The 24,731-nt window shown below is 39.9% G+C and overlaps 1 protein-coding gene across 7 annotated transcripts in view; it reads right to left on the reverse strand.

The window, feature by feature from the left end:
- scara5 (scavenger receptor class A, member 5 (putative)) overlaps positions 1–24,731 on the reverse strand; it is an 87,370-nt gene that overhangs the window by 25,662 nt on the left and 36,977 nt on the right. For 4 of the 7 annotated variants that reach the window (XM_048531833.2, XM_048531832.2, XM_048531831.2 and 1 more), the window contains exons 4-8: positions 18,334–19,008; positions 15,658–15,738; positions 14,798–14,902; positions 12,185–12,238; positions 4,408–4,599 (exon numbers count right to left, since the gene is read on the reverse strand). In XM_048531833.2, coding sequence (XP_048387790.1) covers positions 4,408–4,599; positions 12,185–12,238; positions 14,798–14,902; positions 15,658–15,738; positions 18,334–19,008 — 1,107 coding nt within the window. Of the gene's footprint in view, positions 1–4,407; positions 4,600–9,966; positions 11,063–12,184; positions 12,239–14,797; positions 14,903–15,657; positions 15,739–18,333; positions 19,009–24,731 lie in introns of those variants that run through there. The other 3 variants (XM_059645363.1, XM_059645361.1, XM_059645362.1) reach the window with 3 other exon arrangements.

A 24,731-nucleotide genomic window follows, 5' to 3' on the forward strand; every position in this document is an offset into this window, starting at 1 on the left:
GAAACCGAAAGAACTGTGCATGCTGTGAATCAGGAGCAAAAACAAAATTGCTGGAAAACCCAGTAGGTCTGGCAGCATCTGTGAAGGAAAAAACAAAGTTAACGTTCGGCTCCAGTGACCCTTCCTCAAAACAGTTCTAAGGAAGGATCACCGGAACATTAACTCGGTTTTTTAATTCAGAGGTGCTGCCAGACCTGCTGAGTTTTTTCAGCAATTTTGTTTTTGCTCGTCATCTAAGGGTCTGGCCATCTAAGATCTGAAGCAGGAAATAGTGATGACATGCGATGCCTCCCTGTAGAGTATCAGGGTGATGTTGGCTCACGAGTGGCGAACAGGAAAACAATGCTTGATAGTGTATGCATGGCGGACTTTGGCTGATGCCAAATGCTAGTATGCCCAGATAGAGAAGGAAGGTTTGGTGGTCATCGTTAGTATGAGGACATTGCCAGTAGCTTTACAGATGGGAATTTGTCATAGTCACAGGTCACGAACCCTTGTGACGGCCACTGAAGGAAGACAAGGTGGTGCCACCCATAGCTTCCGGTAGAATTCAGTGTTGGGCCCTTATTCTCAGCACGTACAAGTGCAAGTTAGAACACCATCCAGGAAGCTAAGTGGCTAATGCAGATGGCTTGAGCCGCCTCCCACTGGCAGATATTCCACTGGTAGTGCCACCCCCGGAAATATTCGTTTTGATTTTTAAATTTCTGGGCTTCCTTCCAGTCAGCGGTGACAATATCCGACTGTGACCACAAAAAGTTCATGTCCTAATGAAACTGAAATATCTGGTGGCAACGGGAGAAACAAAAGGGCTGTTGCAATTGAAACCCTTTTGGACCCAGTGAGATCTGATCACCGTAGAGGACAGGACAACTGTAGGGAGTCAGGAAGATTGCCTCAAGTAAAGGACACGGCCAGATACTGGCTGAACTCCACCAGGGTCATCCAGGAGTTTTCAAGATGAAAATGCTGGCAAGAGGCTGTGTCTGGTGGCCAGGGTCTGATGCCAATATAGCTGCATTGATGGGCTGTGCCCAGAGTTACAACAAGGACAAAAATTGCCACCAGCAGCCCCCCCCCCCCACATTCATGGGAATAGCTGGGTAAACCCTGGACTCAGTTGCATGTCAACTATACCGGTCCTTTCACGGGCCCAATGTTCTTGGTCATCATGGATGTCCATTCAAAGTGGTTGGACATGCATAAAGTTTGTTTGGCAAACTCAGGGATGATGTTTGAGAAGCTGTGAGCATCATTTGTGATACACAGACTCCTGAAAGTATTGATCACGGACAGTGGGATGTCATTTACCAATAGAGAATTCGAATGTTTCCTAAACTCAAATGGCATTCGACAAATAAAGACGATCCATACCATCCATTATCCAATGGTTTGGCAGAAAGAGTGCTCCAAACGTCGAAACAGGTTCAAAGAAGCAGCCTACAGCGTCAATTGAGACCCAACTATCCGGTTCCTGTTTGATTATAGGACTGTCCCACACGCAACAACAAAAATAGCTCCAGCAGAGTTGCTGACTGGGAGAAGACTCCGCACCATGTTAAACCTGATATTCCCAAACCTTGGGATAGGAGGGTGAAATGGTAGTAGGAATGCAAATACTGGCCACATGCCACTTCCAATTGAGAGTGACAGTTTAATTCATGGAAGGAAGTTAGGTGCTGGAGCCACAGAAATAGACCGATTTGGGTACAAGGTGAGGTTGATGCAAGGTCAGGTCCCATCGTTTACAAAGTTTGGGCGGGTGAGGTGGTCCTAATCACCTGAAAGCTGTTACCTCGCAAACGGGGCAAGCGCAATACATACCTGGCCCCTCAGAATGGTTGTAGAGAATGGAATTCATCCCCCTAACTGTGCTGAAATTTAGCACGACTGCATTCCTATTTTCTTTCCCCACTTGAATGACTCCCCGTACCATAGTGCTACTGTTAGATTACTCATCCTCCCTACTGGCCATCCTCTCATTCACACAGCTTGCAGAAACCACTTAACTATTAGATATTTGCAGGGGCCGGGACTTCTTGAATGCTACACCCTGGGTCACCGTACCTGCCTCATTTTCAGTCATACCCTCCTGTCTCTGATTACAGAATAAATTTGAATTACCTCATCTGAGGGCTGTGACCATCTTCTGGAGCAAAGTGCTCTGGTATCTTTCCTCCTCCCTTTGTGACACAATGGCTGCAACACAGACTTCACCCCCTCAGCTTAGAGAATCCAAGCGTCCTTGAGCTGTGTACACTTACTACAAATGTGTTTGCTCTGGATCACATTTGTGTCCAGCAGCTCCCATATGTTAAAGCAGCAATATATGACCATATTATATCTCATAATATATGCCACCACTTCCATATTTTATTTAATAATGTAATAATTATGCTAGTTTCCCTATTCTCTGAATATTCATTGGTACTTTTTCCTTCTTTCAAATATCAATCTTACAATAATACAATCTATTTTAAAATAAAGTGATAAAGAAGGACTCGAGACCTGAATACAAATTAAAGCCCTTACTCTAAAGAGTAGAAATGCTCACCAGTTCTACTCACTAATCAGCTGCGCTATCTACAATCATGTCAATTGTGGTTCATTACACAACTGCTCCCTGGTCCCACTGTAGTTAGGTCTCTCCATCCTCCCCTTTTATTCTCTCCACTCACCTCTTACTCTGGAAACTTTATTTCTTGCAGTAAACCTGACAATGCATCTGATTCCTCCTCTACACTGAAATCCCACTTTGAATCAAATTCCCATATGTACTCCCTCATTCAGGCCAAGTCAGCCACTCACTATTTCCTTACTGAAGATCAGCAAAATGTAAAATCTGACATTTTACCGTCCTAGAGAACCAGTGATTGGCTTGAACAAATCCATTCTTTGAGCCTGATGGAGGGGATGGTTCTGCAATTGAGAGTCTAGCTGCAACAAAAGCTATATCATTCATTGACAAAAAAAAATTGTGGAGCAAGTTATTGCACAAATGGGAAATATCAATTCACACTGATTCAATAATGATGCTCCCATCAGTATGTTGCAAAGAGCTCTAGTTATCAGCAGGGAATTCATCAGTGAAAAATATAAAGTTTATCATTGCTAATAGCTCCAACACAGACAGTCAGAAGAAGAGACATACAGATAAATCTTTACTCATGTTTGTTATTTTTTAAAAACAGCAATGAAACCTTGAATTCAAACAAAGCTTCTTTGATATAAATAATTGAGGGAAATTAAAGAAAGGAAGGAAGCAGATGGAGCGTAAGCTTTATAGGTCTTCCAGCTTCCTAACATTGATCTTTGAGAACTCATGTGCAAGTGATGGAAAAGGAAATGATTTAACTGATGCTGAGGGTAGAATACATGGATCCGGTAGTTATATCAATGTGAAGGTAGTTATTGTAAATTAATGTTTGTAGAATTGCTCATGGAGAATATGAAACAGAGACAGCATAAAATACTGAGAGGTGGAGAATGAGATGGGGGTAAGGGCATTGGAGGACTGACAGAAGTAGGAAACAGGAAAGGAGTCACAGAAGGCAGCAGCCCACAAATGTATCTATTTTGCTCAGACCCTCATTTCGAAGCAACTGGGGGTCACCTTGAGTTAAAGTCCTACCTCCTCTTCTGATGCTGGCATTTTGGGATTGGAGGAGATTGTGGTTTATGGGGTAGGGTGGAAGGAGAAGTGAAGTGTCAGTGCTGCCTATTACAAGATTATATCATTAGGCCAGAAAACTGGCAGAGGTCTAAATGGTTCATAGAAATGGTGACAGAACTGAAGAAGGCCATTTGGCCTGTTGTATCCTTGCTAGCTCTCAGTGTAAACAACTTGGCTTGTTTTAATCCAAATTGCACCATGCATGCAGATTATCCTTTTCTTATGTTATGGAGATGCAATAATTTCTACCTCCAATTATTTCTGGTTGACAAGGAGTCAAGTATTATGGACAGGGTTTGGTCACATACGGAAAAATGGAATTGAAACCACAATTGATCAAGTATTCTCTTACTGAAAGGCAGAGTGGGTTCATAGGGCACAATCACCCCCGGTTGCTTCCAAATGAGGGTCTCAGCAAAATAGATACGTTTGTAGGCTGCTGCCCTCTGTGACTCCTTTCCTGTTCTCTACCTCTGTCAGACCTTCAATGCCCTTACCCCCATCTCATTCTCCACCTCTCAGTATTTTATGCTGTCTCTGTTTCATATTCTCCATGAGCAATTCTACATACATTAATTTACAGTAACTACCTTCACCTGTGCTCCAAAATCCTATGTTCCAATAAATTCAATTGGCAAATCTGCAGCTCGCAATCCAGCATATCATTTATTTTGATGACAACAGAAACCAGGCACTCATTATCATTTCCACTTTCTGAAAAAAAGATTGGTTACCTTGTCCAAATTTATTTGCTGCATGAATCTCATAAGCTTCTTTATAACCAAGCATCCTGCAGACCACATCAGCATCCTGCTTGTCCCATTTATCATCGCACACTGTTCCCCAGAGCTGGTCATAGAAAACCTCCACTCTGCCTTCATGAGGTCCCGATCCATTCACCAGTCTTACAACAGGTCCAATTTCTCCTAATGAAAAGATTGAGAAACTGGTGAATATCCAATCAAGATAATTAATCCGCAGAGTAGCCAACAAAATGTAGGTAGGATTTTTCAGTTGGCAGGAATTGGTGAGGCACTATGCCTGCCAGTTATAACAGACCAACAGGCTTTAATACTCCAAGGAAATTTGATTAGATGTTTGGTCCTCTATCTCTCCCTGACGGTTTAGCCACAATTAGTACGCAACCAACAATGCATTTGAACCTTTTATGCCTTTTCACTCTTGCCACTCCACACGGCTTCATTTTATGATTGTTCCATGACATTGTCTCTCCTCCCTGCGAGAAGTGGTTCTTTGATCAATATTGTCAAAACACCTCCTCTCCTATCCACCACCGCGCACCCCCATCTCATTTGAATACCCTATAGCCAGAAATGTTGAGCTTCCAATTCTGCCATCCATCAACCAACAACTAGTCAGTGTCTAGATATCAGACACCCAAGTGTCTATCCATGCTCTCAGTTTGTTTGTCTTATTCTTCAGGCTTGGTTTGGAACATTTCAAATATCTTTCCATTATTTGCAAATTATTGCAAGAAATGTAGAAACCAAACAACAATGGACTATCAATTTAACATCAGTGCAGGAAATCTACTCAAATCTTTCCTTGGAGACAGATCGACTGTACACTTGGAGAAGTATGAGCTGGGCGAAGATTCGGCATAAATCTGTGGTCTGACTAAACTATTTGTGGAGTTGCTAACACAAAAGATTCTTAGCCAAAATAAAAATGCACAGTCTTGGTGGTAACTTTGTAATGCAGATCCGTGTTAGTTGGAGGTTGAATATATGGAGAAAGCAGCTTTGTAGCTAATTACCCACAAAAGATCTGTGGCTAAAGAATGCAGAGAATGAACCGAATGTTAGAGTATAGCACTGTTGGAAGTGAACATTGCCATGCAATTTTAATTATTATGGTGTGGTCTCCACAGCTATATCAGCAGTGTGTGAGCCACATCAGAGGCTGCCAGTGTGTAAACATTTATAGGAATGGAGCTGCAAGCTGCTGCACCTGAAAAAATACAGTGGAGATAATGGAGTGTAATTTTCAACAAAAGAAACCTGTTTTACAGAGAGTCACAGAATAGCCATGAAGGATAATGGGATTAACATTAACTGCGTGCACATTGATGCAATGCTGATGTCAACATGTCACATGAAGAAATCATACTGGATTCAAAATGTTAATTCTGTTTCGTTCTCCACAGATGGTGCCAAACCCATTGAGTTTCTCCAGTATTCTCTGAGTTTGGTTCACATGATTATGAAATGGAGTGGTTGCTCTAACAGAGCCTTGAGAGACAGTGTGTACAAATCAAGCTGTAATTAGACTTAAACAAAGAAAGGACTAAAGCAGCAGTACTTTGAGAGACTAAACAGAGTTAAACACCACATACACAACAAAACAGGCTAAAGCATAGAAGACAATCATTTGGCCCAATGCATCTGCACTGGTTCTTCAAAGGAATAATTTATCTACTGGTCTTCACCTGGAGTCCTGCACATTCTATCTTATCAGATAATAATTCAATTACCTGTTAAATGTTTTAATTTAATGCACCTCCGCAATTCTCTCAGACATTCTCTGATGCAAATCTTTTACAACAAGAAAATATTTTTTCTCTCATGTCCATTGCTACTTTTGCCAATTACCTTTGGGCCCTAGGGAATATCAATTGTCAAATGTAATTTTACGTTATGGAGCATTAAAGCAATTATGATGTGTGAGTGCACACGGTGGGCTGAGTATTTGTGACCCCCACAGTGATGGAGCTGGAGGCTGAGGGAGTGCATGGAATTGGGCTAGAGCCTCATCATTAACGTCCTGTTTTTATCCATTCTTAGGAAAGCAGTATTGCAGGTAGGACCTGCATTTATTACCCTTCCCTAATTAGCTATAAAAGGATGGTGGTGAGCCAGCTTGCATGGCCAAGGTTTTGTGAATCTGTTCACCATCTTCAAAAGGTTGGCATGTGTAAAGGCTGGTATGGGTTGAGGAAGTCAATAGAATTATTTTGAATTGAGCTTACACTTGGCTCAAGCAGACGGGTAAAGGGTAAGAGGATCTGTTTTGGTGTTGTTGCGGGATGAATGTTCCTCTTTGATTTATAATCAGGGATTATATCTAGTAGAGTTGGCAAATGGAGCCTTCAATGACTGCCTCATTTGAATGGTGATATCTCTGAGAATGCAGTCCTGACTCAGTACTGCACTGAAGTACTTGCCTAGGTTATATCTGAAGTCTATGAAGAGGATTTAACACACAAAACTTTGAAAGTGCTACAGACTGAATCATATGACAATATTGTCAAAGGTGTACTTTTTATCTTTCCAAAACAAAAATTGAGATTTCTGGAAAGTTCAACAGGTCTGGTAGCATCTGTGAAGAGAAATCAGAGTTAATGTCTCAGGTCCCGTGACCCTTCCTCAGAACTGATGGTAGCTTGGAAAATGTTGGTTTATTTGCAGAAGACGGGGCAGGGGAGGGGTAAGGAGTAAATGATAGGTGAGGATAGAGCCCAAAAAGAGAGAAACAGACAAAGGAGTGGATAATCATCTGGCAGGGAGGGTGAATAGCCATTAATGGGAATAAAAACCAAAAGAACTGCAGATGCTGTAAATCAGGAACAAAAACAAAGTTGCTAGAAAAGCACAGCAGGGTCTGGCAGCACTTGTGAAGGAAAAAGCAGAGTTAACATTTCGAGTCCGATGACCCTTCCTCAGAACATAGCTGTTAATGGGGGCTGTTAGCGACCAACAATAGGTAGTGTGTAATGGCAGGCTATGTGGTAACAAGGCCTGGTGTGTGGGGTCGGGGGGTTAGGACATGGGAGAGTTCAAGCCCTAAAACTATTGAACTCAATATTGAGTCCGGAGGGCTGCAGGGACCCCAAGTGAAAATAAGGTGTTGTTCTTCCAGTTTGCACTGAGCTTCACTGGAACACTACAACAAGCCTGAAACAGAGATATTTGCCAGGAAACAGGGTCGTGTGTTAAAGTGGCAGGCAATGCCAACTTTAGGGCCTGAACTCTCCCATGTCCCAGCCCCCTAACACACACACCAGGCCTTGTTAGCACATAACCTGCCATTGCATACTACCCATTGTCAGCCACTAACAGTCTCCACTAACAGCTATTCACCCTGTGGCATTAGATCGTTATCCACACCTTTGTCTGTAGAACAGTTCTTCACTCTCCATGGGCTGTATCCCCACCTATCATTTACTCCTTACCCCTCCCTCCACCCTATCTTCTTCATATAAACCTACAATTTCCTAACCACCATCAGTTCTGATGAAGCGTAACTGGGGGATCCAAAATGTTAACTCTTGATTTCTCTTCACAGATGCTGCCAAGCCTGCTGAGCTTTCTCAGCAATCTCTATTTTTGTTTCTGATTTACAGCATCCTCAGTCCTTTTATTTGTTATCTTTACAAGCATGCTAAAGACATTGATGGAAGCATAGCCCAGGTTCCATTACTAATAGTGTAAATTTCAGTCCAATTCCTTATATAGAGCGAAATGCCATTATTATTAGAGCTGAATATTAGACAAATGCTGTGTGATCCATACTCAGTGTCCACACAAGAAGACCTAAATTGTAAATATAATTATTTTCTATGTATTGGGGTTCCTAGCAGTGTTTTACAGCTTGTGATATATGATTAACAGATGGTATTGTTACAAATACTTTCATTTACAAGTAAAAGCATACCTACAGGACCCCAATACATGATACCATACTGGAAAAATCCACATGCTGCCTTACAAATCCACTAAAGTGGCATTTATTTTTACTCATTCACAGAATATGAGCTTTGCTGATTCGGGCAGCATTTGTTGCCTGCCCCTAATTGCCTTTGAAAAGGTGATGGTGAGTTGTTCTTTTTGACTACTGCAGCACACATTGAATGGTATAACACACTGTGCTGCTTGGAAAGAATTTCAGGATTTTGACCAATGATCGAGATAATCAGCATGGAATTGTAAGAGTGAGATCATGTCTGACTAATTTACTTGAGCTTTATGAAAAGATGACTCAATATATAGATGAGGGTGAGCTGTTGATATGATTTACATAGACTTCAGTAAGGTCATTGATTGAGGTGCACTAAATTATGAGTGGCATGGACAGGGTAGGCCATGAGAATCCTTTCCCAATGTTTAAGACCAGAGGGTACATGTTTAAGGTGAGGAGTAAGTGCTTTAGAGGAGATCTGAGGAAACTTTTTCTCACGCAGAGGGTGGTAGAAATATGGAACATGCTGCCTGTGAGAGTGGAAACAGGTATTCTCACAACATTTAAGAAGAGTCTGCACAAGCATTTAAAACGCCAGGGCATAATCAGCTGTGGACCAAGTGCAGATAAATGAGGTTTGTGTAGTTTAGACATGGTAGGCTGAAGGACCTGTTTCTGTGCTGTATAACTCTAAGGCTGTAATAGCAAAGGAACAGCAATACATTTACTGCTTAGGTATTTAGTTTTGAGGGGAGTGTGCAGGTGGTTGACCATTATCCTTCTGTTGGGCAGAGGCCATGCATTTGGGAGATGCTGTCAAAGAAGCTTGTTCAGTTGTTGAGGTGGATCTTGTAGATTATGCAAGCATTACTGACATTTTTCGTTGCTGATGGAAGGAAAAAAAAATGTTTAAACTGGCAAATGGGCTGATGATCAACTTCGCCCTGGGTGATATTAAAATTTTTTCACGATTAGTGGCTGCTTATATCCAGGCAAGTGAAGTATATTTCATCAATCTCCTGACCTCTGTGTTGTAGATGGCCGATGTTTTGGGGAGTGAGGAGGGGTGTTACTCACTGCAGAATTCCTAGCCACTGACCTGCACTTGCAAGTGCTGTATTTTTATAGATGCCTTAGTTAAGTTCTTGGTCAATGTCAAACCCTAGGAAGTTGATAATGGTGGATTATGGAAATGAGATTGAATTTCAAAGGAAGATGGGTAGACTTTTTTCTTGTTGGCAATTGCCATTCCTTAGTACTAGTGTGGTGTGCTCTTGAACTTTAAATTTAATTAATAAACCTTGAATTGAAATGTTGTTTCAGTAATAGTGACCACGATCTATTGTTCACTCATGCTTTTCAGGGAAGGACATCTCCAGTCCTTACCTGATCTGGCCTACATGTGACTCTAGACTCTCAGCAATATAACTGACTGTTAACAGCTCTCTGAAAAGTCCTAGCATACTACTCAGCTCTAGAGCAATTAGGATTGGGCAACAGATGCTGGCATTGCCCATGATATCCATATCTCAATAAAGAATAAATAGAAGACAAAACAGACTAAGATTGTTGGGACTAGAATAGAATAGCCTTTATTGTCACATACACTGAAACAAGTGCAGTGAAAAGTTTGTCTTGTTGCCTTTTGGTGCCATCTGAGGTACAGAGGACTGAGGTACACATACTTTTAAGTATAGTTACAGAGTAAAAAAGAATATAGTCTTGTTACAGAGCAAAAAAAATAGATTAGCATGGGAACACTTGAAAAAGTCCAGAATGATAATAAGTAGGTTCCAGTCCATGCCCGCCAACCCCAGACCGTGAGACCATGCTGCCTCCTTGTGCCAGCCTCCATCCAGGACTTGCTCTATGCTGCTCTGGGAATTGCCCATTTGCTCTGCTCCACCTAGGGTATTACCCAGGGGAACTCCTGCAGCAACATCCTGGGGTCTGGTGATTGACCTCCAACAACTACAACCTGTGCTAGATATGATACCAACCAGTGGTCAATTTCCCCCTTTTCCCATTAATAAGTTTTGTTAGAAACCCTTGAACTTCACACTCTGTTAAAAGCTGCCTTGGTGTCATTGACAGTCGCTTTCGCTTCATGTACTGGGGTCTGCTCTTTTGTTCATTTGGGGACCTAGGCTGTAATGAGGTCAAGAGCTGAGGAACACTGGTGGAGTCCAAACTGAGCATTAGTTAGCATATTATTTTTGAGTAAGTGTTTTTTGTTAACACTGTCGATGACCCTGTCCTACATTGTACTGATGATGTCGAGTGGATGGGACAATACGTTTTATGAACAGGGCAATTTACCACATTGCCACACATATACCAATACTTGTGAGCTGTAAGTGAACAGTTTGGCTAGGATATGGCTAGTCTGGAGCACAAGCATTTAGAACTATTTACAGAATGTTGCTTGGGTCCAGAATCTTTGCAGTTTCCTTTATGGATGTTCTATAAATACAAACAGAACATGGATTAACTATCTTAATTAAAAAATGTCCAAAATGGAAGAATGATATAATTAAATCTTTAGGAAGGGTATAGAAATGCTTGTCCTTGTATAATATCTCTCAAGCAGGAAAACCACCAATCCCACCTCAAATATCTTAAAGCGTTTCTTTATTTCATTTCAATATCCTGTGCCATGCTTCCGGTAATAACTTTTCATCAGGTGCTGATCTTAAAAAGAGGTTACACGCAATAAGTTGAAGTGAAGACAATTATATAATTGCTAGTTAGTGCTCAAAAATTTTTAAAAATCCAGAACAGAAGAAAATAAATGCTAGCTCAGTTCATGATTTTGTGGCATCAGTAGCAGAGTAGAAGTTTCTACCGAGCTTACTAAAAAATCTTCTGTATCACCAGCCCATCTGGAATTAGTAAATTAGGGAGGGCCATGTGAGAAAATCAATAGTGCAGACATGATGATCTGATTCTGTGATAACATTCTTCAATTACATAGTGATACATACACATGTATGGATATGTAGTTTTAGGCAGTAACTCATATCATTACAAGTAAGGGAATGGAACGCTTTGCCTGCAACGGTAGTAGATTTGCCAACTTTAGGTACATTTAAGTCGTCATTGGATAAGCATATGGACGTACATGGAATAGTGTAGGTTAGATGGGCTTGAGATCTGTATGACAGGTCGGCACAACATCGAGGGCCGAAGGGCCTGTACTGTGCTGTAATGTTCTATGTTCTATGTTCTATGATTTGTTCAGTAACAGAACCTTTCAGATGCAGAGATAACAACATGTAGAGCTGGATGAACACAGCAGGCCAAGCAGCATCAGAGGAGCAGGAAAGTTTGACATTTTCGGGTCGAGATCCTTCTTCAGAAATGGGGAAGGGGAAGGGGGTTCTGAAATAAATAGGGAGATGGGGGAGGGGGGTGGAAGATGGATAAAGGAGAAGAAACGGTGAGAGGAGACAGGTCAAAGAGGCAGAGTTAGAGCCAGTGAAGGTGAATGTAAGTGGGGAGTTAGGGAGGGGAATAGGTCGATCCAGGGAGAACGGAGGCAGTTAGTGGGTAGGAGATGGACATGGGGCTCGAGGTGGGAGGAATGGTGAGGGAAGTGGGGACGAGCCGGGCTGGTTTTGGGATGTGGTCGGGGGAGGGGAGATTTTGAAACTTGGCTTGAACAACAGTTATCAATGCACCCTCTAAAACGCTATCAAATGCTCCAGGTGATGAGCCCTTGCTTTGAAGGATAAGCACAAAACTCTATTCCAGCATGTGTAATGGGCATTTGTTACCACAGTCCTTTTTCAAAAGAACAACTTTGTCACTCACCTCGATCACCTTTCTCCCCCTTTTCTCCTTTTCTTCCTCTCTCACCTCTACGACCTTTAAAATGAATCACAAAAATGCCCCACATATATTAACAAAGAAGATGTACATGTTGTAAACTGATTATGTAGTTGTACTTCCAGTGCTATAAACAGCAATTAAAACACATGCAAAAGAAAGAAAGAAAGATTTGTAAACTGCCACAGTGGTTAAATTTCTTTATCTTGGTTCGTATTTTGTCAGTGCTTGTGTTGGCTTAAAATGAAGCTTTATTCTGAACTATTACTTATTGTAAAATTAGAGCTCGACGTGTCCACAAAATGTGTTGAATATTGCCAGGAGTTGACTGGATTTAAAATGAAATAGCTTTAAAAGACACAAAATGTTTTATTTCATTCGAAAATAGCATTTAGTTGCACCAGTAGATTAGGAAGGGGGTGCACTTCTAGTTTCACGTGAGAATTCCAACCGTAATAGGATAGGTTATAATTTTACAATACTGATATTTATAATAATCGCTGTATTTCGGAACACGCTGTTTCAGTTAGGATAAAAAGGGAAACCTAAGACCTCTACTAAAGCCTTTCTACCGCCGGGCCTCAGTGAGTAGGGAAGTGTAGGATGTTTTACTGGGAAGCAGCTGTAAGCTGTTCACACTTAGACAATGGTAGCAGCATCTGTATTTACAGCCATTAGACTATCCCTGTCCAAAGTACCAGGAAGGTGTTGAGAATTGAGAGGTTACAAACAATTATATTTTAGACTGTGCATTTAATTCCAAAAATGGAATACAGTTGGGCCGTAAAGAATAACTGATCAAGTTCCTAAGGGATCCCAGAAATTCAGACAAGTTAGTCTGCCAGGATATGTGAAAGAGAGACCTACCAGAGGCCAAAAGTCTCTCTGGTTTGCTGCAAAGGAATTTGGGTACAAGCTCACATTCAGATGAAAAGACCAAACTCGTCAGGATTTGAAAAGAGGTTAGAGAGAGAATTTCCAGGGTAAAAACTCACTGTAAAAGACAGCACAGAATTTTCTGCTGCCTTGAGCAGCATGAGTAAGGAACAGAGATTTGGGAAAATAAGGCAAGGATCAAAAGGTCAGATTTTTGATACAAGAAAAATATTCCAATCATTCCCTGAGGGTTAAATGTCGAGTGATTGAATCTTGCTAATGAGTGGCGACTACTTTATGCATCTGCACTTCATTATTAGCTTATCTCGCCTCATTTCTGTGCAGTTCCCAACTTTTCCTTCTGTCCCCAAGAAACTAGTTGGTATAAATTTTGAATATGAAAAGCAGTGTGGTTACCTGGTGGTAGCATCTCACCGCTTGATTCTCCGATCTTTTGGTTGATTCTATCTTCACCGCCATCCCCTACCCAATCCATGAACACTATTCTCTTCCACCTTTCCACCATGAAAGTTGGCCAACTACCACATTATCACACTGTCATCATGACCACCTTTGGACCAATTTACACACTTCATCAACCCTTCAATTTGGAGCTCAGGAATATTTATGATTTGCATTTTTTTGTGCAGGGACACAGACATCTCACATTGGAGCAGGACTTGTGCCCAGAATTGGTTTCGGATAGGGTTACATCTGCCATGAACTTTTAATGTCAGTGGCTCATTTCAAGGGGTTAGTGGGGACCTTTGTGGTGTCCCCTATCCTTGGCCCTCAACTGCATCCAGAGTGTCACTGATGACATTTTCTCCACGTTACACTAGTTTATATCCTTCCCCCACAATGAAGCAAGTCAAGTAGCTCAGGCAGTGGGATTCCCCAACAACACTGGCTTCCCCCACCTCTGCTGCAGGGCGTTACACAGAGCACCCACTTTTCTTCAACAGTATCCTAACACCAAACTGCAGAGTTCATCAACATAATTCTATGATGCTCAGCTTATGAAAGACCATTGTTGTGAGTTTTTAGTGGCCTGTCTCAGATATTGTGGGAGTTACCATGATGTGTACATTTACTCACAGGTTCCTGTCTCTTTTCAAGGTCCTGAGGCCAGAATGGGATGGCTGATGACATCTTCACACAATCCTCGGACTGGTGCTGATCAGAGATACAACTCTATACAGGGCCAGAGTGAAACACTCTGCAAGCCTCCTCAAAATAAGGGTTTCAATACTAGGGCTGCTCCTGGGGCCTTGCAGTAAAGCCCAGAGAGAGGGCACCACAATATTGAAGTATGTTTTGCTCTTCATGACTGCAGCCTAAAAAAGCTACTTTATTATCCTTGATGCAGAGAAAATGTGGGATCAAATGCAATTCTGAAAATGAGGATCAAGACATTGACTGGATGGACATGCAGGAGACCGTGATACAGCAATGCATCATTGTGTGTGAGCCGTCAGACAGAGCCTGCACTTTACAGGTCCTCCTCACTGTTCAGGAAAAGGCAGCAATCAGCTGGACACAGCAGTAATGTTACATTGTGACGTCAAATATGGATGACTTGTGCAGCACAGGCATTTCCACAGTTGCTGAAAATTTGGTTTAGTCTCATCAAGTTCATCATGTTAAATATCAAGTAAGAAAGAATCAGGACAGTAATGTATTAAGGTGGCCTACTAAGGACATGGAAAGCTAATAACATACCCCATGATCCCTTTTGTCCTTTAACAGAAGATCCAGGTAAGCCACGTTCTCCTGGATCTCCTTTGAGGCCTGGCATTCCAGGCGTTCCTGTCAAACCAGGTAAACCTAAAATGCAAAATTGCGGTGTCTGTTGAGTGCTGTATTTCTAGTATCACAAAACAAATAAGCACAAATTTACTTCCCCACCCTCCTCCGCTAATTCTGCCTATCATCCCACCCCACAATTGTGCTCATGTACAACTTAAGAGTAAATATGTCTGAGTGTTCTTTGCTTTGCCTATTTCAAACCCACCCCACAGAATCACAGAAGTTTTCCTACAAGTGGCCATTCTTACCTAAGACTAGATGACCCTATTGGAACATTTTATCTTACGTTTATACTTTTAACAATTAAATTGAACTCATTACAAGAAATGGGCAAGTTACAATATCGGAAAATGCGAATATACAAATAAGGCGCAGAAGTAGGTCATTTGTTCCCTTGGCCCTCTTGTACCATTTAATAAGGTCATCGCTGATGTATAATAAGTTTAAAAGCATATTTATGGAATAACTCTCATTAAACAAATCTACCATTAGGTTATTTACTTGACATCTATTAAACATGTATCGACCGATTATAGTATTTCCTTTATGTGGAGGCTTTTATTACCAGCATTTCCATTGGATATCCACTTATTATCAATTATCATTAGAAGTGCCAAACAATCCCCCTTCTTTAATTATTTTATGGTATCATTTAAGGAAAATTTGCTTTTGGAACTTGTATGATCTTTTCAGTTATAAGAATTGGCCAGATCTTCTAAAGTAACTTCAGTATCATAATTTATATTTTGTATAGGATTCTTTGCTGAACTCACCTCTTTTCCCAGCTACACCACTGAGTCCAGGAAGTCCATCCAATCCATCATCACCCTTTTCACCTTTTGGCCCAGGAGGCCCTAAAATATTGAATAGTCGGTAAAGCAATTAAACTACATTTAACCAGCCTATGCAGGTAATTTTATTTCATTAGGGAATGCAGGTTGTTTTGACCTGTTAAGTTGTTTCAAAGATCACTGTACTTTGTCTTTTTGTTGTTTACTAAGTTCGTAGATTCTACAAATTACTGCTGAAAATCATGTCCAAAGAAATGAAAATTCTTATTAAATATATATTGTATAGCTCCGTCGCACAAGTGAAATCACACGTGCAGCCAGCACGTATCAAACTAAAAATAGAGGTAACAAAGCAGGGAGCTGGAGGAACCCAGATGGCCAGGCAGCATCAGAGGAACATGAAAGCTGATGTTTCGGGTGGGATCCTTCTTCTGAAGAAGGGTCCCGACCCGAAACATCAGCTTTCCTGTTCCTCTGATGCTGCCTGGCCTGCCTTGTTCCTCCAGTTCCACACTGTGTTATCTCTGACTCCAGCATCTACAATTCTTGCTACTGCAATTAAAAACAGGCATGTTTTCACTATTAACCCAATAAAACAACAAAAAAAAGATAGCTTTTTTTTCCCTTGTATTTTGGTTAAGATTAAGAATTGTCAAAACAAAAAATGTAGATTGATGGCAGCTTGAGGAAATTGTGATATGGTAGTAGGGCCTGCATGACATGTTCTGTTTTCTTCAGCTGTTTTTATTCATCTTACCAATGGGCCATTATTTAATGTTTTATCCATACCACTACAATTCTTCCCTGCATAATCTGATGCTGAAACTTTTAATCATCCAATTGTATAGTTTCCTCTCATTAACTACCACATGGGCCATCAGCTAACATATTCATTTATACTTTGTTATAGATATTATTTAATGAATTCATGGTGGAATCCTGTAGCGATATACTTTGTATTTCAAATGAACTGCTTCCCATTTGCAAAGATCATTTTACTATTTAACTTTGGCAACTCCTTAAGCTTTTCTAAACTTTTTTTTATTGCCATATATGTGGTTTCTCGAGAATTGTGAGATGTTGGGCCTCAACTTTTATGAAGTGAAATTCTATTACATGTAAAGCACTTGTACTTGGCTGTGTTTGTCACTAACAAGACACAAAGGAACAATATATGAACAAGTTAGTACAATAGGTGAAATTCAGTATGGTTTGGTTAAGCTCATGTGATATATGAGCATACAACCACAAACCAATGATTAAAATTCTTTCCAAAAATTAAAGGAAAGCCTCTTTTCATGTTTACATTGCTCTGGAGCATTGCAATATAGAGAAGGGTTTTGTAAAGGCTAAGGAATTCAATTTAAAGCAGACAAATAAAGAATTATCTCTGCTCATTATGTAGCTGATTTTAAAAGTTCTGATGAAGGTAGTCAGGAAAGTAGTTGCCTGCTCACAATCCTCAGTGAGTGCTCAAGAAGATTTAACACACAAGAATGTTTGAAAGAAATCTTAAAATAAAAGTCATATTCAATATCAATATAATAAATGTATGTACTATAAATTAAAACAAAATATGGTGCAACTTTAAAATGTTTAGTTCATGTAAAATGCTTTAGGAGTGATTTAGAAACCATTTGAATCTGTACTCATTTCACTGGCATACATCAGAGGCATCAAGTTGGCCAGTATGTGGTGCCAAAAGTGAATGTTTTGCAACAGACATTTACAACTAAGAGATCTAATATTGTTTGAGGATCGCATTGTTCAGAATTCAAGAAATATGGTGAACATATGGCTTGAATAACAATCTTCAAAAGGGACTGTGGAAGCCTGTCATCAAGATGATAAGCTTGTCAAAATTACTAACCTGAAAGCTCCTCCATGTTTCATTGTTAGAATTCATTTGATATACTCCTCCTCTGCCATTTGTTGACCACTGTAATTGGGCCCCTCCCTCCACATTGCCTCCCAACTTCCTCAATTGCTTTCACACTCTGCCTGTTTCCCCAAAGCTAGTTACCTCTGATATTTGTCTAATCTCCTGCCCCTGACTCCAGATGACCCACTCTCCCTCCCAATCAGCACCTTGAAGGCTAAGACTAGTGATCCAGCTGCTGTAAATACCAACCCTTGTACCGACAAGATGCCCAGGCATAACTAATGCTGCTGTGTGTCCACAGCTTGCTTGTCTAAGTAGATAAACCTCAAACCTGCTGGCTATGATGCAGGTATGATTATATGTGCCAGTTCATTTTGGCCTGTTCGCACAAAGTACATTCTAGATTAATGTTTCCCTAGATCAAGGATTGCTATCCTTACTGGACAGGCCTATGTCTGCCTCCAAGTTTTCCCCTCAGTCAACCTGCAGGTTCTGTAGCGTCATACCTTCAAAGTACTTCCTTGCAGTGATGCAAAATGTATTCTTAAATGTAGAGTTCTGTCTAAAAGGTATGTTATTTACACAAAATAGAGAAGAGAAAACAAAATAAAGAGAATGCTTCAGGGAAACAAAAATGATAGTAAAGTAAGGATATCATTCATTCTACCCTATTATCTTTCATCATATCTGTAACTTATGTTGCTTGGGATGTTATTAAAATGGAAGAAAAAAAGGGAGACAAACTTCGAGGTGTGTTAAATTACAAATTTTCATACCCTGCACTAACGTAAGATTTTTCAGGGTAATTGAATGTTCCCAGTCTTTCAGTTTCAGGTCTTCTGTGACATTGCTGAGTATGGCAACCTCATCCTTCAGTTGTTTCTCCATATTTTGCTGAACGACTTTCAAGATTTTTGCATCTTCTGACACATTTGCTACTTGTATTTGAAGCTGTTGTAGACTTTTATGGTGGATGCTTATATCCTCTGTGAAGGTGCCATTGACTGCATTTAGTGTCCAACGTGCCTCCTTTATCTGCCTACTAAGATTCCCTATGTTTGATGTTATTTGTTTCAAGTTTACTTGTTGGTGTCGCAGTTTACTCTGTGCACTGTTTATACTTATAGACAAATTGTATATCTCTTGTCTGTTTGTTGAACTGAACTGTTGTAAATCATCTTCTAAATCATTCATAGATGCATTAATGTCATCCATGCGTGTCTCAAAACTCTGCAACTTGTTTTCCAGTTTCTGAACAGACTGACTCAGTTGAAGGAATAGGATTGTGTGATTCTGGAAAAGCTCATGCAGTTTGAAAATATTATCCATGACGTCTTCTTTGGGTGCCTTCTGCTCCATTATTTGACGCATGTCTTTGAAGCCTTCGCCTAAGTTTGTAACATTGTCTGTTAATATTTTCCAATCAGAAGGTGGAGGTTGATATCTGGGAACTGAAATATATCAAAAGAAGCATCACTTGTAAACATCCTGCTGTCATTTGATCTTACATCTTTTGGATAAGGATTTCTTTAAACACTCAATAAAAGTGAACAATTTGCAATTCTTTTTACATCAATTCATTTACTCAAGTCAGAATCAAACTATGTATTTTTATACAAAACGGTTTAAAAAATATGTTGCTCTCTGCAAAAGATTCACAAAATTTACTGTACATATAATTGAGAACTAGATTATCGGTGGACATGTTCTGTTTGGATGGGCTTTAAAAAATATTTTTGACATATTGGATGAAACATAGGGTTAAGTCACCACAGTCCTATCAGATCAAAGGGCTGCTCTGTCTTTAGAGAGAGATGATTGGTGGTGGCAGCTTAGTTGAGAGTCTGAGGGAGTCCTTCGTGGTAATATTAGCTCGTACAGCAATTGAACCTATGCTGTTGGGATTATCCTGCATTGCAAACCAGCCATCTAAATTATGAAATGGTACATATGCTTGACCAAGTACGGGTGTATTAGAATTTAATTGTTCCTCAATAGAAACAGGTAATTATAACTTTTTTCTACAAACATCTGTTCTGATCAATGTAATGGAAAACATTTTGATTTTGTGAAGCTCTTTACCTTGTTTTACATGCTTCCTCTCTTAAGGGAGTGATTTGTACTGGGATTGAGTGTCATTAGTCCCTTCTGGTGCCTCACCTAGTGGCTGTATTCACAGAAGAACTTAATAATCAGCACCACTGAACATTATCTGTCCAGTTCTGTTTCATTTCAGTTCTTGTGAATCCTTTCATATTACCAGGAAAAGACAGTTTTATCTTCTAGTAGCCCCAGTGCTCTGTTGGCCAAGTTCATCTAACTGAACGTAAAATCATCATGTGAACTTCTTTAATTTTAAAGCATCTCTTCATAATGAATCACTAGAAAAGCCTCATTGCGAGAGTTCTTTTCCTAATTTAAAACAATTCAATTATGTCAAACAAATTGAACCATACAGGTAGAGGATGTTCAACCCATCAGGCAGAAAGCCACACAAAGACATAGGGCCAATAGTAGGTTGGAAACCTCAGTTGCAATTGAAATGGGTTTGTCTGTCTCTTTAACTCAGCCATAGTATTGACATTCTACCTTCACATTTCATGATTTATCACAGTAGAAGAATGCAATGAGGAATTAAGTGTGTCAGAGGAAGCGTTTCCATTTGAAAGAACCCAGGAGGGAATCCTAATAAGTGCTGCATACATTGATTATTGATAATTCACAATGTGCAATGCTAGAGCCATTCCCTAACTGGTGTCTAATATAATTCCAACAGAATTATGATGTTCTTATATATTTCAGATTAAAGGAAAGCATGTTGTGTGCCTTCTGACACTTTCACACTTCCGTCCTAACTATTGACCTACGCTGTCAATTTTGTATCATCTGCAAACTTTGCTCCTATACATCTATGTCTAAATCATTGGTATACACCACAAAAGGCTAGGGGCTCAGTACTGAACCCTACTCTAGGAACAACTTTCCGGACAGAAATATATTCTGTTTCGTCTCCCGAAGCTAACTCTGGATCCAACATACCATAATCCCTTGGATGCCACTTTTTTCATAAATGTGACTGACAAAAACCCAATTAAAATTCATTAAGACTATGTACAGTATGTTTCCCTCATCCATCCTCCCCATTAAGCATTCAAAAAGTTCAAATTGGTTAGTTAGATATAATGGGCAAACTGGTCTAGGGGCCACATGAACCATGGCAAGAATTGTGCAAGAAGCCTGATGAGGTCCATCTTGACAGTGAGAGCATCTCGCCCCACTTGTTATGCTTTTGCTGAGTTGCATAGTGAGTTTCTCTGTAGGTAATGGTAAGTTGCCAAATAAGAGGGATTAAAGCTTGTTAAAAGTCTTGCTAATGGCCCAACTCACCACAGTAGTATTCATCTTCCTAACTTACCAAATACATCATACAAGCTAGATGTCAAGAAAATGCAGCTAAGAAATAATCACAGCGAATGATATCAGCTTGCTGCATGCTCCATGCTGGACTTGGTGACAGTGGGTGAGGGGGGATGTTGCAGGTAATACTGAAAATGGTTGAGCATGAGCCTTTGTGGGAGGTGGGTATAGTAGCAGAAATAGAGTGAACATCAATTACCGAGGGAGAAGCTGGCAGCACTTACACTGGTAAAGTGGAGAAGGTCATTGATCCTCTTTTTATAGCGCTGGGTAGTCCTTCAGATGGCTGAGGCTACTCTAAACTGGTTGGTAGGTTTGGACTAAGCTGATATGACCTGGTATCGTGACCTGCTCCTGGGGGATGTGGAATTTCTGCCTCTACACTACCCCAGCCAGCAGGACCTCCAGATCCCTGTCTACAAAGAACAGTGTTGATTTCCCATCTAGTAACACCTGGGCTAATGTCAGGAGCCATGCAGGGTAGCTTCAGACTAACAGTGATTGTACAGATGTGACAATGTACTTTTAAAGATGGCACAAGCACAAGGGATACTGGTTAATTTGGGCTGTGATGAGTTGTTCGAGGAAGGACACATGGTAAGACGGGGCTGGAATCAGATGTGAGGGCACCATAGGCATAGAGTAAGTAGTTCATGAGGTAAGTTTCGATGAGGAAGCTTGTGAGGGCCTCATGGCAAAACACCATTCAAATAAACTAAATTCAGCTTGCACTTAGCCAAAAAAAGTGAAATTCATGCCAAGACCTTCATTAACGTTTTGCTTTGGCAAAAGACAATTAAGTTTGTAAATAGAATGAATCAAACAAAGACACCAATTTCTGTTTTTGCTTGTTTCAGATCTCCAGTATACACAGTTCTTGTTCTATTCTAAACAAACTGAATGATAGGTATGAAATTGAGACAAGACAGGAGCAAGGAATAATTTAAAATAATAAAAATAATAAGCTAGCTCCAAAATGAACAGCTACCAGCAAATAATTACCCTTCACTTGCTTCCATTATGTTTACTAGCCAGATAGAACTTCTTTAGACAAAACAGCAGAATTACCTTAGTAGACATGTATCACTTTCATTTTCCGATGTTAATAAAGATTTGGACATAGATATGTAAGGAGATACTCAAGTTTATGGTTGGTGGCGAACTGGGAGATGTGACAAAAAACCAAGAACAAGCCAAAGACCACAGGGGATTAATAGCTATGTGGCAGCTATCATTTACTGCAGAAAATGATGATATAATATACTTTGGGGATAGAGAATAAAAAATTTAAGTACGTTTTAAATTATAACTCTCAATAAATTGAAACAGCAATGAGATCCAAGCATGCAGATTCACAAATTCTCAAAAATATGTTTACAACCTTTAAAAAGAAAGAGAATGTTTTTGTGCATTTTAAGAACAACTGGAAACAAAAACACTGTAGTTAGGCCATTTCTGGAATGTAAGATATAAAATTACAAGCCAGAAACAGCATTCATTCCCAGTATATATACCTGAGAGGGTACTTCCAATTGCATTTCACCACCACATACAATTTTATGTTCCTCAATTTAGGAGAAGTATGATTAAATAATATTGGGTGACTTACTGATTTCTGATAGCAGAGGTTAAGGACCTAAGTTGCTGGTCCATAAATTGAGAGGATCTTTAAATGACATATCAAAATGACACAAATCTAGATGACTGATTCCCTTTAGAAGATGTAGCGAAGAAACCATAATCTCAAAAAACTACCTACCACCCTATTCCCATTGGTCATGCTTGCTATGATTTTGACCACATAGTTCAACTCTTGAACTCCCAGTGAGTGTGCACTACACCAATTCAATGCCCCTAGTACATCTGCCTGATGTCCAACACCAACATAACATCATTTCTGCAACTTTGCAACCCAGGCCAGACTAAAATTTCATTATCCTTTATCATTACATTTTGCATTTATCCACTAGATTTTAATAACTTGTGTGACTAGATAGCTCTGTTCCACCACAGATTCTAGTTTGCCACTACTCAGAAAAATCTTTAACTTGTCTACTTTTTAATGCAAAATGCATGATCCTACATTAAATGTAATTTTTTTTCTCGGTTTATCCCTCCGCTGGCTTAGTCTTTCCTTGTCCCTGTGGAACTTCCTGCTTTCATTCATGCTACTTACTGCGCATCCTAACTTAGTTTGGGTTAGATGATACATACAGTGAAAATTTGAGGCCCCAGTAGACACCTATTGAGAAATACCACATTCTAACAATCAGCTGAATTTTTTTTATCATTCTTTCAGGCAAGGCCAGGATGCATCGGCCATCCCTATTTGCCCTTGAACTGAATGGCTTCCTTAGCCTTTTTTGAAGGCAATTCAGAGGCAAATACGTTAACCATGGGTCTGGGCTCATATATAGGCCAAACCAGGTAAGGACAGCAGATGCCATTACACTTATTTTTACCTGTAGATATATTAATTGAATTTGAATTTCACCTCATGCTCTATGGGATTCAAATTCATGACTCTAGAGCGTTAGTCTGTGTCCTGGATTACTAGACCTGTGGCAATGCCACTGTGGCACCAGCGTCATGAGTGGTTGTTAAAACTTTCATGCTATCCAACTCAATTTCACACACACAGTGCACTGCCAATTCAATTTTTCTACAATTTTCATCTGTATGTTCATCTATTTTTTTTTGTGGTTTTATCTGATTATTAGCATATGCACTTCATTTCTTGTTACGCATCTTCTAATTTAGTTTTCCAAATGGAGCGAATCATCGGAATACGATTACATTTTTCTGTTTCAATCTGCCTCCAAATCTGCTGGCATCTGCAAACTTCAAAAATGCAATATAAATAAAAACAGGAATGCTGGAAATACTCACCACGTTGACCACTATTTTTGGAAGATAAAACAGAGAAAGTTACCAGATCAGATTAATAACAACATGACCTCAAGTGTTAACTCTGCTTTTTCTCTCCACAGGTTCAACTCTCAAATGTTTCTAACATTTTCTGTTTTTATTTCAGATTTCCAAGAACAACATTCTGCTTTTGCATGAGAAAAGATATTATTGTGCCACACAAAAAATTATTTCATTAGGACATAAAATAATATCTTTGGACAATTTTCTGAACCTGTGGAATGCCACTATCAATGTAATGTTCAGAGCGTAAACTGTTATACCTGGTGCTAGTGAATTTTATATTATCTAACATCATCACAGCATTGAGATGAGGTGTGTATAGCTACAATACAATAAGTTAGGGTTAGGGCCTCATGACTTGCACACATTAGACATAGTTACTGCTCCTGATCTCTTGCTGCTATTTCCACTTTTCCTATTTATTGCACGCTTATTTTTAGCAAGCCCTATAGAAATAAGACACTAAAATAGTTGTCACGGTTCCTGGAAATGTATTGTCTGCAAAAATCCGAGGGCAGCCTAAACAGAACTGGTTCTGGAAATCAGAAGCGGAACTGTAATTATCTCATTGGCAACAGCAACAACAGTATGCAATCATATAGATCTTTATTGATAAAATGTCGCAAGTTACAACAAAGGGTTGTTATGAAACTAAATTTCAAAACAACAACCTACACTGTATGACGAAAAGCAGAAAACAACAACATAGTTGGGAGGGCTGAGAGCTGAGGTGGGAGCAGGAAAGTCAGCTCATTATCTTTATAGAATAAATATTTAATAGTGTTGTTTATTTATCAATTACATCTCATTTTCAATTTTTGGAAAT

The sequence above is a fragment of the Stegostoma tigrinum genome, chromosome 4, assembly GCF_030684315.1.
Source record: "Stegostoma tigrinum isolate sSteTig4 chromosome 4, sSteTig4.hap1, whole genome shotgun sequence".
NCBI classification, from domain to species: Eukaryota; Metazoa; Chordata; class Chondrichthyes; order Orectolobiformes; family Stegostomatidae; genus Stegostoma; species Stegostoma tigrinum.